Source organism: Trachymyrmex cornetzi, unplaced genomic scaffold, assembly GCF_001594075.2.
Source record: "Trachymyrmex cornetzi isolate Tcor2-1 unplaced genomic scaffold, Tcor1.1 scaffold138, whole genome shotgun sequence".
NCBI lineage: Eukaryota > Metazoa > Arthropoda > Insecta > Hymenoptera > Formicidae > Trachymyrmex > Trachymyrmex cornetzi.
The window spans coordinates 305,826-321,807 of record NW_017295960.1 but is presented as its reverse complement, the minus strand read 5'-3'; the positions used below and the strand labels follow the sequence as shown (position 1 = coordinate 321,807).

The window sequence follows — 15,982 nt, the reverse complement described above, 5'->3', positions numbered from 1 at the left end:
CTTTATTTTACAGATATTAGTTACGCTGTTGTTACACAAATCACGGCTAGAGTGACTGCGTTACGCAGCGCACCCACGCACAGCGTAATATTAGTAGCAAATGTCGTAATTCGACCACCGCAGCAGTCATGCGCGGTAGTTGCATATTCACCTCTTCTTGATTTGTATTTTATGGTTACGTAGTCATCTGGAAACAAAATTATGGAATTATATGCGAATTGCCCGTTCACCGGCTAATGTTATTATTCCAAACGCGCGTATTTATCGGAACGATATTAAATTCCTTATTTATCCCGTAAATAATAATGATATTAATTTAGTATTGTACGTGCAACATAACAAAAATACGCGAATAATTATTTGTATCTCTCTCAAGTAAAATTTTATTCATTTAATAATCACATCGTAATTACAAAACTTACCGTTTCTATCAGCACGGTGCAACGAGTCATACATTTTCTTGTACCATTTCGCTTGATTGCTTTCCTTGATTTCCTAGAAATAATTTATCGAGAGAGTACTAAGAAAGTGCATCGCACGACGTAAAATAATTACTCGTTTATACCGTGATTAAAAATGGCGATATAAATCATTTCTATCTTACATAATTGCTTGCTAAGCGTTCATCGCACCGATTGGAAAATTTATACTTTTAGTTTACTTAATAATTAGCGACCTACCGATCTTAGCACGAGAGGGATACCTTCCCTAGTCACCGGTCCGATTCCCTCGAATTTTCGAGGGCCCAGATCGGCCATCTTCTTCGGCAGTTCATTCTCCGTTTCCGGCTCGCTCTCGTATTCTTTCTTCAACGTGTAGACTGAACGATTCAATTTCACAATAAATCATTAGCACTCGCGTACGCAATCGGAAAATAGGTCGACACATATAGTAATTAGACACAGCTAGTTAGCGACGAACGTTAGCGACAATAAGAAACATAAACGGATTTTCGAAAATCGTTTATATTGGGCGGCTTTCATATAAAAATGAACCAACCGTAATATAATAATCATAATGCTATAACGTTCGACTAGTTGGCTTATAACTGATCGATACTTACTTATCTCTCCCGGAGAGATTAGCGGCCTTTCGTCGCTCACTGGCCGATTATCGCTTTCCTCCAAGTAAGCTGCGCCTTTCGGCAATTGTCCCTCTACAATAAAATCGCAATGATAGTTTAGTGTAACGAAGAAGAAAAAATGTAATTCCGCAAATCTTTAATGTCCTCATTCATTCTGCCTCCGATAAGTAGAGGGATTCTTTTAATGGGTGCTGACCTCGCGCTTTCTGCAGCAATGTGATGGTCGGATTCTGGGCACGTGGCAATCGCGGCGTAGACGCGAGGGTGTTCAACCCCTGGGAGGGTGCCGAATGCGAATTCACGATTCGCGAGATGCCGCTCTCCTTCTCCTCGCCTTGCCAGGGCGGAGGCGCCTCCTTGAACAGAATCTCGTGTGAGAGTGCGCATCCTTGAACTTTTTACCATCGATGCGAGAAGATGGTTCGAATAAAGCGATCATACATATTACAGCTTTCCGTTCTTTCCTTTGTCAAGGGAATTTTTATTACTGTATTTACTAAAGAGAGTTGTCCGAATTGAATTTTATTCCAAGTTTGTTCGTCAAACTTAACCCTTTGAAGATGCAAAGAAACTTACAAGGAACCTTGTTTTCTAAGGAAAGACGCTGAATTCGATTCTGGCCTCAGAATTCTAAAATTCAAGACTATTACGAAACTCGATTTTAGGAGATTCTTGGTATCGCTGAGTTTAAATGTAGCCTGAAAATCTCGAATTTCAAAAGAGTAACTTCCAATAAAAGAGGATCTGGTATATCATAGGACTCATAATTAGAGTTTGAAAGTTAGTTTGAAAATCAGCACTAACTGTTTGCATAGCACTGATGAGCTTCAAATAAAGCGTAACTCAAAACTTGATGTTACTTCGTAATTAAAAACTCTCTAAAACCATGTTTTATATGATAATCGGATCATTTTGTGTATTCATCATATTGAATCTATCATTTTTAATGTGTTTTACTTAAAAATCAAATAAAGCGTTATAAAATTATTATTATTACAAGGATATTTATAATAATCAGATTATTTTTACTATCCACTATATTGAAGCTACCATTTTAAATTTATTTTTGATCGCAAAATCGAATAAAGCATTATCAAATTATCCTGTATAGATCGAGTTTCATAACACTCGAATGAGCAGTTTACAAAATGAAAGGTGTGTTCGAACGGGCACGCCCACGAAGGGTTAATGATTTAATCAATCACGAATTTAATTTTTATGCCAGATAAATAGCTTAATATCTCGATATAATTGACTGACATACTTCTTCCTTCGGCTGCCTCTTCCGGCTTAGTACAGGACTCTCGAATGCCACAGGACGAAATTCCTTTCTCTCAGCGACAGGGCTCGCGCCGGCGCTGGCGGGGGTCCAAACCGACGGGATCGGCTCGTTCTTCTTCTGTGGTTCTTTCCTTCGTTCGGGACTCGGTGCCTTCTCAGATGGCGTTTGTCCTGGCGACCAAACGCCTGGCAACGAAAATTCACTTTTAAGAATGTAATTGATACGGCATGTCCACGAGACCTTTGTTAATCAACACTCATTGTCAGGCAAATTTGGTTATCGTCAGACGGACTAACAACAGTCTTATTAAAAAAGAAGGTTAAACCGATCGATTACTTCCTATAAATGAATCCAGCTTTTATACAATTTTAGATTTATGTGTTATAATTCAATACATTAGTTCCTGATATAGAAGCTAATTAAAGAAAGACTGCCACAGTGAAAGAAAAGATTAGCTGAATATGACATAGCATTTTTAATTGGTTGCAGCATTTTATTTGATTGCGTTAGCTTATCGAAATCTTATACTAACATTGCAGATAGGCTAAAGCAACCAAAAATTTGCTGCTGTAACAAAAAATTGGCTGTTGCAGACAATTAAAAATGCTAGGCCATATTTTACCATCTAATTTGTTGCAGCAGCTAATCTTTTTTTTTTCAGTGCAGTAAAAGAACAAACTCGCCAAAAGGTCTTTGCTCCTGCAACAGCTACGCTGTATGGATTTGGTGGATTGGCGCTAAAGCTAACATATGAAATGTATACGGGCGCGATGCTAATCTTGGCTCACAGGGGAGCATTACATAAGGGATCATCTTTTTCCCTACTACTTCCTCATTTTGCCACGTCACTGCCTATTACTAATTTGATCCGTTTAAAAACGGTTCTTTGACGTAAACGATCCGATAATCCTATCGTTTATATTAATCGCGTAAACAATCTGGAAAGAAATAAAGCTGCAGGAAGGGTATTTTTACAGACTCGCACGCCGTTTCTAACCTCGGAGCAATATTTTTTAACGGCCGATAAACAAAGGTTTTATTAACTCGTTACCGCGGTCCAAATAAGAACAAATGCCATGTCGCAACATCGCGTCGGTGACATAAACGAAGTTATTGACGGGTGACGACGCTTGAATGTCAGATGGGGAAGACAACGTTACGAGCACGATAAAGATACATCGTCGCTACGGTGAGTCAGGCACATGTGCCAGTCGGAATTGAACCTCTCGGCCAATTTGCAGAGTCATATCTCTCGCGGTCGCGCGGCAACAGGAAATCAGGGGTAGTTCATTTGGGACGCTGGTAAAATTAGAAGCTTGCGTAGGCGGCGTTAGGTATTATGAGGTACGCATAATTGCAATTGGCCGAGGACAACCCGAACACAATGCCGCGGCGACGCGTTTTCTGGAGCGACACGTTTTCTGCGCACGACACGTTAGCGAAACGTTATGTATTCGATGTGTATGTGAATTCGGGTTGACCAAAAGTCCGGAATCGGATACAGAGGTAAGGAAATTGGGAGAAACATAAATATCTGGGCTTTCTGGTCGAGTTGTTACAAATTTTGTCTCAAACAACCTTCGACATGCACGACTACCGAGGTAACTGCAGTGATCATATACGTTCTTTATTGCAAAGGACAGTCCTTTAGTTCAGGTTCTTTATATTTATTTATTTTTTTCATAACTCAATTTTGTCTAATATTACGGAAAATTCCTTTCTAATTAACATTCCAAATATAATATACTTGGAATGAGCGAATTTTTATGGAAATTACCGACAATTTTAATTTTGCGCAAGAGCAATATTAGCCCAAACAGAACAACAAAGTCACAGTAACATCAAAATAAATCTTGATTAACTGAAAAGTGACTTTTAACAATAAAATTTGCAGCTATTTTGACATCATTTTGATATTAACTTGTGCTTAACTTGTGAGTTATCTCAGATATACTGCGCGAAAATTTCAGAAATTCAAACAGACTTCTGACAGTCACAAACCACCTTGGAAATATTTAGGAATAAAATCCTTAAATATTCAGTTTTGTCCTTTATTTTCTCTGAAACGATATGGTCACTGAGAGATAACATGTGTTCCTCTATCCGAAGATGTGATAATTAAAAACTGGAAACTAAGATTTACATATAAAAATATTATTACGCACCAAGATTCGTTTTAAACGAATATGGTCTTTTTCGCTTATTTATGTGAACATTTCTCTGCTGATTTTCACTTACTATACAATAATTGATGTTACACACGTTACAATCTATGTACGACAATAACGGCTATACATTTTCACTAATTGCAACGTACGTGCGATTAATCAACGCTGTCGCGACGCCAGCTGCATCCAGCGTTCGAAACGTCAAAAACATAGAATTGCCATCGTTTTTGGATCGTGTACCGACATGTACACGCTATTCGCAACTAACAACCGTGGCAATGGTGATTAGTCGAAACACCGATACTTGTAAGGACGACGTTCTCAGGTAACCGAAATTAATGCCCCTTCCTTCCTGGATAAATTACTAAACGAGATTACGCGTATTGCTCGGGGAAATACATGTACGGAGATACGCACACGCGTATGTGTGTAGCAGGTACTTAATTACAATCTCGTTGCTAAGAACACACGTGGCCCCGTACAATACGATCTACACCCTATACGTAATTAATTTTATTACGTCTTCGAAACGAACGTTGGTTAACGTAACAGAAGCACACTCTCCCGATGGCAATTCCATTTCTCTTATCGCGTCGTTCATCATCCAATTACACTGGCTCCAGTATATTTGAAAAGTTAATTAATTAATTACCGAAAGTTCCATTAAAAATGTTAATAGACAAATATATTCTTGTAGTTACTCGAGAAGAGGCAACGTTGGATATTAATATTTCGGATTGCATCTTCAGTCATTATGCAAGATGCACGACGAAATTATTCTGTTAGTTTTCTTCACACATTCCTCGCGCAGGTTTACCTGGTTTCGCCGACGAGGCTTTAAACGTGGGGGCGAACATAACGTTTTCTGAAAGCATTAAACAACATTTTGTCAAACAAAATGTCTCGGGTTCTCGTCATTTCGTAAATCGCATTATTTTTAACGATGAATTTTTGAACGAATTTCTTTTCATGTATATCTCACGATTTCTCATCGTAATTAATCCGTGACAATTTTTCTAATCTAAATCATTAACTATCAACGCAGAATATCTTGCTTATAGCAAGTCAACACTATGCAACGTAAGGCTTATATTACACTCCGCGTTCAATATCGTCTGGAGGGCTCTTCAAAGTTACTTTCACGATGAAACCGCCACGATTCATTAATATAAAAGCGATCTTGATGGAATGCCGCGAAACGAGCGTAAAGAGAAGAATAAAACCAAGTAGACTGCTTTATTTCACGACAGACTAAGAGTATACCAACGCCATAATGCATTTCGAAAACTGATCGTATAACTTACGAATATTAAAATCAGAATTCGTCGAATTGTTCTACTTGTTTATAAAGTTCCTTCAATATATCATAACATAAGATTAATTCCTGTCGCGTCAATTATCTTATTTATTTTTGCCAATTTAACAACTGTATATTTTCTCACGAATTTTCTCGCTGATTTGAAAGGCAATAATTTGAAAAACACTCGTAATCCTTTTCTGAGGATTTCCTTCGGAAAGATGCGAGTTCCGAGCTTCCTCACGACCGCGGAACTACCTGTTGAAGAAATTTACGAACACCTATCATGCCTTTATCCCTCGCTATCCTTCGATAATGCGTCAACTTTTCCGAAATGATCACTCACTTTTCTCCAACATCGTCACTTTACGATTTCAACGACCTCTTTTTTTATTCGACGCGGCACCGCGTATCTCAATGGGACACTCTTCTCGGCGAGACACGGGAAAGTAGCACGGTAGGTGCCAGCCGACTGAAGCGTCGCGACGCCGCGCCGACGAGGCTCGACGCCACGCCGCGCGACGCTCACTACGCCGACGTCGATGACGACGTCGTTCGAGGCTACTCTGTACGAAATCTCGAATCCACTGCCAACAAGCCGAGCTATATACGTGTGTATACGTTTGCTTGGAAGATGGATCTGAATTCTCTCAATCTTCAATCCGACGTTAAAACAAAGTAACATTAAAGTAAAATAAATAACGTTCAAAATTTCATATGATAAATTTGCTTTTTATTCCTGCATTAGACTGCACTAGAACTCTCTTTTTTACTTTGACCAAATATAATACCTGTCTCACTTTAAGTCTCAAAAGTGTATACTAGTTCAGCCACAGAAAAGACTTAATTTTATAATTCATCCGAGACTTTTCAGTTTTTCAGTATTAATATTTTTTGCAAATGATGTCACAAAGCATTCAATAACGATATTTTTTAATTGTGTAATGCATGCAGGGATTAAGCAAAATTGCAAACGCACCTTGCCCAAGTAGAAATCCCCTGCCGACTTTTAAAGCTTTGTCGATCTCGTGCAGCAGATCACTTTCATTCCTGACTCTTCTCTTCGCAATGGCATCGCAGCCGCTCCCTTTGATTAACAAAGCATATGCCCACATCCACCAAAAAAGAAAAAAAAATAAAAAGATGCAATGAAATTAATTTCGAGCAGCGCGCCGTGAATTTGTTAGCAAGTTGCAAGCCAGAACTGAACGACAAAGAAATTCTTCATTGCAAGATTTTTAAATATACGTCACTCGTTTATTAAAAAAAAAAAAAAAAAAAAAAAAAGAATTGATGTATCAATCGAAACGATGAATACAAATAACTTGTATCCACAGACGGATGCCTAAATTCGCACATTTAGTCCCGACGGAACGCACGCTGTGGCTAAACTTTCGTGCTAAAGTTAGAATAGAAAATAAACAGGCGCTTCGGTAACCGCGCCGAAAGGTTCACGAGACTTACGAAATACAAATAACCGCGGTGAGTTAATAGTAATAGACGAGTGATGTCCGCACGCTTTGGCATTGTGTCAATAAAAATTAACATTGTTGCACGGATGAACGACTTTTGTCAAATATCAACTAATATGTCTAACATCGCCGTTTTCTATATATTTTTGTTTTCTCTGCAAGAGAATTGATTGGCGTAAAAATGTTTGAACAAAACGTGCACTCGTGCCGTGCTTATTGTAATATATTCATAACATGTACATGTACTGTCAGCAAACAAGTGAGCTGAAAGATTAAAAAAGCGAGCATGCAACAATACATGGTGAAAAAAGCGATTTTAGATGAGATGCGAAAATGACTGATTTATCAAAACAAATGAAAGAATCTTTATTTACGTTAATTATACCATCACGACTGAAACTTTTAACAAAATAAAAAATTTTACAGCTCTAACAAAAAAGGATACTAAAAATATTCGCTTAAATGTTGAGAGAGAAGTTCTGTGGATTATATTCGATTATTATGACGAGCTCGAAAATATCATCGTCGAGTACGTTTTAATTATAGGTAGAGTAAAATATGTATGTAAACAATTTAATAGAGAAAAATTCTCAGTCTCCACGAAAGGATGTGCGGACCAGCGGGCCAGTAGGCCACGTCGCGTGATTGAAAATAGCTGAAAACAAGACGGTGGTTCCGGCGCGCTGGCCGAAATGGCGAACGCGTCCTATGAGCGACTGGCCTATTTCTCGCCGCGATGTTTTATATTTAGATTCCCATCCTCCAATGAATCACACACGAACGCCGCGGCTCGACGATCGCGGAATGAAGAAAAGAGTAAATCGCAGGCAGACTGCACCATCATCAGACGTGGCACCCATCTAAATGACAACGTCGTAGCGATAGAAAACGCATCGTGTCGAATAGAATTTTGTGGGAGCTTTCCTATAAATTCTTCACAGTAGAATCTCATTCTTAAAGACTAAAATCTCACTCTTACAGATTAAAAATTTATTCTCGAAAAAGAATGACAGAATTTCCACTTTTTAGAGTGAGATTCCACTCCGAAGAATTTAGAGAGTTTAAAGACAGTCACTTGCATTGTCATCTTATTATCTCGAGGAAAGAGAGATCTCTTCGAATTACCCGGTATAACGATGACGAGATTAAAGGTTCTGCGACTATAATCGGCTCCAGGGAATCGACGCGTGAACGACATGACGCAATTTGATAGCCTCTGTACCTCCACGTTGATATCCGTTATCGCAAACTGTCGTGGTTCATTATCCGCGACGCTGTCGCAACGCCGCGAACACGAATGTTAACGCAATAATTTTCCATAACGTCGCTTTGATGAATCGATCACCGTCTCAAAATAAATGTCAAAATATACGAGCAGCGCGCGTGTCGATTGCACGCCGGATTTATGTCGCGGAATATTAAATCCCGCTGCAGGCGCACCCGATACCACGGCAGGTTAGGCAGAGAGCTGGCAATGAGAGGAAGGCGCGTAAACACGCATATTCGTTACAATATCGCGAGAAATTAATAATAACTCGCGCGTTTCACAATACAATGAGATTTATTATTTGTACAAGACTGATCGTATCGTTGCGAGACGAGTTATTAATCGGATTACGGAATTGTAGCAATCTGGACTGTGTGATTATGATGCTGCACGACCTGCACCAACGTAAATAGATCGACGCGCTTCCGCTTTGCCGGGAGAACTAATCTTGCCTCCGGAGCTGTGCAGGAAAACAGTACTCAAGACAGTAATGAGATTTCCGTTTCGACGTTACCGCTTGTCTCCCATATTAAGAAAGTTCGCCTACGATGTGATAGCTGAGGCGATCCGACGAGAACAATGACATTTATTGAAGAGATCCCCAATTTTTCGCTTTTCAATGATTTTAATCGAGAGTAGCGATGTTTCGAATTTTACAGCTCGTTTTTATTTGTACGAGGGATTGAAGGTGAGAAATTCGTAATATTCCAAAAAAATATTTCAATTATTTCAATCAATTGCAACATGAATATTACTTTATTGCGCTTTACCACGCGAAATTCTATACCGTTGCTTTCCGTCTCTTTAAATCACATTTAAAAAAAACGAGTTTGTAAAAGGAACATTGCGCCGGATAAATATTTTTTAATAAAAGATTAATTATTTATCTTTCCTGCATTTTTTGTCCAACAGTCCTTTCACGTATTGTTGGCACCAGGCGGACAGATAAAAAGAATTAGCATAGTACCAAGAACGTTAGTGACGACAAACACTAAGGCATCTACGGACGTCGGACAAGATGCGCACGTTACGTTAGTGGTTGTTAAAAGGCGTCCCTTGGCGAGACATTCGAGAGTTCAGGACGGATTCGTTTGACTTCCGGGCGGGACACTCTTTCTCAGCAGCCACCAATCGTCATCGCAACACGACGAGCAACACAGCAAACTCCATCGTCCATTCCAATCGCCGTAACTCACCGCCCTCGTCGCTCATCGTGGAGATCTTCAGGAACTCCCGCAGATGTTTCGGCAGCCTCCGAACGTCCTGCAGCTCCTTGCCGTCTATTAGGAATTTCGCGTTGATCAGAGCATCACCATCTTCGTCCTCGTGCTCCGTCCCGCTCTCGTCGAGATTGATCCCGAACTTGTTCAGCCGGCTGCGTGCCTTCTCGATGAATTCCTTCGCCATCGCGCTCATGTTACCATCCGCTTTGCGTTTGATGTCTTCGTGCGAGCTGATCTTCACGACTTTGTGGCTCTTCCGCTCCTGCCGCTCTAACACCTTGTGCACGTACTCGTCGTACATTTGCTGGCGAAATGCCTCCCCGTTCGTTGGTAACGTTGTCGGTCTCCTCACTTCAACGTTCTTACGCTGAGTCATCCTTTCAGCGGACATCTCAGAGTCGTTTCTCGGTGTCCCTGTCGACCGTGTTTTCGTGCAACGATCGTTAACTTCGTCCTCGCGAGGCTTAAACGTTTCATTTTCCTCCGTTCTCGCCAAGTTTTCCTTCTGCGTGATCACGTGACGTTCCTCATGTTTAATACTTTCTGAGGATTTCTCCTCGTGATGCCCATTCTCATGACATACCTTCTTCAGAAACTGCCGATTGTCTACTTTATCGATCGTCTCTGTACGATTCTTTTCTATATTCCGTGACTTCTCTTGCCAAGATTCTTTTTGAATTCTCGGCTCGCTTCGATAGATCTCTTTGAAGCATTTCTCCTCGAGACCTCGAGGTTCCGCTCGCTTATTTTCCCCACATTTTCCGTCTGTCATCCCATGGACATCGATCGGAATTTTACGTTCGCGTTCGAGACTCATGCTAATTTTTTTCAAGGTTTCTTCGGGGATATCAGCGAGAGGCGACCTCCTCGTGTCGTCACATTGTTTCGTTTGATGAAAATGCGTTTGAAATTCCTCGAAAGCCTTTCTTTCCTCCTCTTCCGCTAGTATCACATTTTTTAGTTGATCTTCCAACAGCTCGATGTACCTCAGCTGCTGAGCGAAGTATTCTTGAGGTAAGGAGCCCTTCTTATCGTCGTCGAGCCGCCGTGATGTTTCCGTCTGCAGCTCTTTCAGTTTATCCATGATCTCCACAGCGGCCACGTGTTTCAGTTTCTCCGCTTCATGGTGTCCTTTTCGTGGTTCCAGACGACTTCTCGGCGGACTCTGATCGAAAATACTCGTCGTATCGATGCACGATCTGTCGACCGTGACCGCGCGCTTCGGCAACGGTGGTACCTCGAGTTTGTTGTCGATCAACGCCGGATTCACGTGCTTGCCAAGATCGGTCGCTCTCCTGAGAGGCGGCGTCCTCTTGCCAGTGGCATCCATCGATCGATCGGTAACGGTACCGTTCAGCATGATCGGACACTTAATGTTATTCGCTAACAATCTCTCTGAATCGCGAGTTATCGCGTTGTTGTTCGCCGACGGTCGATGTCCAGCCTGGGCGGCGGAACGTGTCGCAATCTTAAGCCGATCAGACCGGGCCACGTGACCGTTCGGCTTATCGTCGCTCGATTCGCCATCCTCGCCCCTCGTCGCCGCCAAGAATAGCTCGTTCGTGGTGGCGCTTCGGCGATCGTGTCTGGCTGGATTCAACCAGTCGCTCGGCCGAGGCTCGGCCTTGAAACATTCTTGACCCCGGCGCCCAAAAGAGTCGCCAGTGGCGTCATCGGTTATCGTCTTCGTCTGCTGATCCGCGAATATATCGTTTCGAGGACCGTTTCGTTCTTCCTTGATGATTTCCAGCAGCCTGCTGCTAGAACTCTCGATCGTGCTGTCTCGATGACTCGCTCGAGTAGTCGGCTTAGGTGTTTTCGAAATCGCGTTGCTGCCCTCTTTGATCGGACGGATCTCAACTCGGTACTGCGGCAGAGGAACGTAATGTGGCTGTTCCTCGCGGTAACTGTACCGGTTTAGGAACTTTCGGTGAAGGTCCAGCAGGGTGTCGGCACTCGTGCGCACCTGCATGGCCTGTTGCGACGGCGACAGGCATACCAGAAGCCTGGGGTCCGTTGTAGTGAGCGCACGCCACCGTGGTTCCCGGTTCTCCATCTCGTTCTCCGACTCTGACAACTCAATATTAATGCTTTTCGACAACTTGGCCTGGTCTGAAACAGCGTTCGTAATGTCGTTAGGACGATGCCGCTCGCTCTCGTCCGACGTTTTCGTTAGTCCGTGCCGTCGATCACTCACTCCATGCATTGAGTTTAGTCGAGCGTTATCGTGTGGATGCGCCGGCGCGTCACTCACAAACCTCTGTAGAGTCCGCAAACTCTCGAAGATGTTGAACTTTGGCGTAGTGATCTCGCCTATCACTTGCGGTCCATACGGCATCGACAGAATTCTCTCGACGCAGAGCTTCCTGAGAGAAGATGGTTGTCCCGACACGTCTTTCGTGGCTATCTCTGAGACCGCTTTCTTCAATGGCACATGATAAAGATCCTCCACAGGCGAGTAAGGGAGGACCGGCTGAGGCGATTTCGAATTCTCTCTCGGCGTCGTCTCATTTGCGGATCTTTCCGTGTTTTTCAGCAAGGTGAGCTTCCGCTTCAGAGATTCTCCCGCTTCGTCTTTCAAGTTCTCCTCCCTCGTCTCGCGGACAATCGCGATGATATCGGTCAACGACGCTTCCAATGGACGATGCTTTACGGTGTTCAAGGACGTCGTGCTGCTGGACGAGTCATGTCCTTGAACATCGATTAACTCATCCTCGAGCGAGGGACTCTCGCTCACTGGGACGTCCGTTCTTTGAAAGCTCACCTCGTCGTCGGACGAATTCCTCGTGTCGCTCTCTCGGGACGAGCTGCGCGTTTTTTCCTCGTGCTTTTCCTCGCGCCTCTCTTCGCGCTTCGACTCCCACGTCGAATACTTCGAATTGCGAAGGCCATCGCGCTGGTTAGCGCTCGTACTCTCCTCGTGTCGTTCGATTATTCTCGTCTCCGACGTCTCACTCTTCACTATTCGTTCGCGATGAAAGCCAGACGTCGATTTCTCGTTCTTCTCGTTTTTTCCCTCGGGTTTCTTCTTGCTCTTTGAACTCGACGTACCCATCGCCGCCGATTTGTCTCTCACCGAAAAATTCGAACGAGTATCTGATTTATTGCACCTCGGTGATTCGTGATTCGCCGTAGAATCCTTCCTTTCCGTGGAATTCGTGTGTTTCTCCTGACCCGAGGGATACCGGCACACATCGGCCTCACCCTCCTGCCGGCAGCACGACGACGCGTTTTGATCATATGCCACCGATGCAGCGGGCGTCGCGAGTTTCCCTTCCTCGCGACGCGTTATTTCCGTGCTAGTCGTGCTTGCCAACTTGACGACGTGCGTACCGGTGCCGCGCGAGCGTGACAGATCATCGTCGCGAATACCCGATGACGCGATCGATCGACCGTCCTCGGTCGAAGCTTCAGCGTACCCGGTTGTCGGAGCGGTGTCGGCGGGTCTGACCTGATTTATACGGCCACGAATCTCATTAGCGCGAACGATTGTCGAGATGAGGTCACGCGAGCTCGAAAGATCTTCGCCATAAATTGCCCGACCGGTCCTCGACGTGCAAGAACTCTTGCAAGCTCCGGGAAGCTCCGACCGTCGTGGCAGCCCGTCGTCTGCCGCTTCACGACTCGCACACTTCCGCGCGGATAAATTCGTCGACTCGTCGTGTTCGCGTCCGTCGCCGTTCGCCGCAACAGACGTCTGATGAATCTTCGCGCCGCTCGAGATATAGTCTATTTCAGGTGGCGTCGGCGGTCTCTGAGGCTCGCGGCCGAAACTGGATGACCTCTTCGGTAGAGGCGGCGGTCGCTTCGTTTCCGACAGGGTTACTTCGCTCGATGACGAATTCGAGGCTGAATCAACTCTGTCGTCCACCCGTGATACGCTGTGATTAACGATCCTGCGAGTCTCGATGGAATCTTTTCGTAGAACATCGCGGTTGTCTGATTTTGCAGGTGCCTCGACTACGGACGAAAATTTATTACCTTCCGCTTTACTTACATCTGCGTCACTGATATCACTTACAGTCACAATACTTGTCACGGTTTTTTCTAGTTTCTCCGCTTCATTATTTTCCTCACCGTCTTTCGTAGTATCATTTTTCACAATCTCAATTTCCTCAATAATACAACGGTCCTCGAGGTTTAAATTAGCTTGCGTCGTGTCTGCTAAGATTTCCAAAGATTCATTATTTAGGATGTCGTCCTTTGCATTCATTTTTTCGCTCATCGTTTCAGTTACAGGATCAGCGTCTTTCACTTCAGTTTCAGGACTCGCGACATTTTCAACAACGGAATTAAGCTCAACGTTTTCATTCTCGTCGCAATTGTTTGCGTTCATTTTTTCGCTTATTGTTTCAGTCACGGGATTAATGTCTTTTACTACTTTAGTTTCAGGACTCGCGATGCTTTCAACGGAATTAAGCTCGACGTTTTCAATCTCGTCGCAAGTGTTTGCTTTATCGCGTGAACATAATTCCGAAATGTCATTCTTCAGCGTATCAATCTTAACCTTAATATCGCATTCTGACTTCTCATCGGCCGATTTAATCTTGTCAGTATCAACCCTTCTCGCTTCGATGTCATCCGCCGATGTCATCCTCTCGACAGAATGCCTGTCCTCGCGCCGATACTTGCTGATTTCCTCGTTTATGAAATCTCTGATATGCTGTGCCTCGTCCTCCGATAGTCTTTCACCTTCTTCCTGTATAATGTCCAGAAAGCTGCTGGCGTAATGCGACACCGACATCGCGCGCTTCCTCGTTTTCCGACGTGGCGAGATAGCTGCTTTCTCGAAGGATCTGCTCTCTTCCGCCGCGAAGTCGCACGCAACGAGAGATCTCCCCTCATCCTCGATTACTTCCTCGGAGAAACTCGGCAGTTGCAGGTCCTCGATGAAATTTCGCAGCTTTTTCTCCACGTCTCTAGGCATCACGGTGGCCCACATCAGAGTCGGGGATTCCATTTCCGGTTTGGAAAACTTCTTCTGTGGCACGTATTGCTGCCCGATCCGATCCCTCGGCTTGAATTCCACGCGATCCTCGGAATCCTGTCCCCCAACCGACTCTGCATCGGATTCGAATTCGACAATTGCTGACCCACAATCGGCCTCCGCATCGCTGTCATTGACTTCTCGGATCTCCAATCGAGTCTCGTTCGCTCGCGAAAGCCTGGTCTTTGCACAACCAGAAAGCGGCCGTACCGATTCCACCGGTTCCGATACCGTCACTATCGTCGCTTCCTTCAACGCTCCGTTACCATTTCCGGTCTCCAAAATACCCACCCCGGCGATATGGCCGATCGTCGCTTCCAGAGGTAAACTGCTGACGGTCGTGATCTCGATTATCCCGGGACGAGATTCCGCCAGGTCGATCTTCTCGATTCTGCGCTTATCGTTCGATCGGAATCTGCATCCATGATTCAACGAGGATCCGCCCCGATTCTCGTCTTCGGTCAGGTCGACATTCTCCGGAACGGGATTCTCCGCGACGGAGTCGTTCGTCTTCGAGTTGTCGTCGTCGTCGTCGTCGCCGTAGTCGCGCTCGTTCCTCGAGGTCGGACGATTCTCCTCCTCGAGCTTCCTCTGCTCGGCCTTTCGCGAGGATTCCGTGACGTTCGTCGGTGGCTGAGGAGGTCGCCGTCGGTTCCGATTCCTGCGGCTGCGGTTGCGGTTGCGCGCATTGCCCTGCGGCATCACGGCGCAGTCCTCCGCGTCGGTTGCGTAATCCAGAAGGTCGCGGTGTCCTACGAGGTCGCGAATTTGTGGAAAAACTCGTAGCGCACGTTCTCGCACGTCGTCCTCTCTCTCTCTCTCTCTCTCTATCGCCTTCTTCTTTCTCTTCACTTGTAGAATTCGCGTCGGAAATATCGCGTCACCGTCGTTTTACGGTAACTTTTCCGACCTTCTCCGTTTTCTGTTTCTCTTCGTTCTCTTTTATCTAATATCCGCCACGAGTTTCCCGACTCGGGATTTTTCTTACACGCTCACGTACGTGCGTTTGACGCGCCCTTATTTTCACGTTTAAAGATGACGGCTCGTTACGATTTTCCCGCATCGTCCGGAAAGGAGCAACGGGATTTGAAAGTTTCTAAGAGTATTACGACGGAAAGATGTTACCGTACTGCATTTTGCAGAAAGTTACAGCTTCAATTTTTCCCACGAATTTCTATTGGACACGAAATGTTCCATTCTGA

General features: G+C 44.3%; 1 protein-coding gene across 17 annotated transcripts in view; it reads right to left on the bottom strand.

The window, feature by feature from the left end:
* Nucleotides 1–15,982, bottom strand: part of LOC108770948 (Cbl-associated protein) — a 104,185-nt gene that overhangs the window by 33,633 nt on the left and 54,570 nt on the right. For 8 of the 17 annotated variants that reach the window (XM_018522745.1, XM_018522728.1, XM_018522729.1 and 5 more), the window contains 8 exons: nt 9,767–15,532; nt 5,352–5,399; nt 2,349–2,551; nt 1,281–1,440; nt 1,064–1,156; nt 681–820; nt 423–495; nt 152–187 (listed from right to left, as the gene is read on the bottom strand). In XM_018522745.1, the coding sequence (XP_018378247.1) occupies nt 152–187; nt 423–495; nt 681–820; nt 1,064–1,156; nt 1,281–1,440; nt 2,349–2,551; nt 5,352–5,399; nt 9,767–15,532 (6,519 nt within the window). Of the gene's footprint in view, nt 1–151; nt 188–422; nt 496–680; nt 821–1,063; nt 1,157–1,280; nt 1,441–2,348; nt 2,552–5,351; nt 5,400–6,173; nt 6,372–6,810; nt 6,919–9,766; nt 15,533–15,982 lie in introns of those variants that run through there. The other 9 variants (XM_018522743.1, XM_018522744.1, XM_018522738.1 and 6 more) reach the window with 8 other exon arrangements.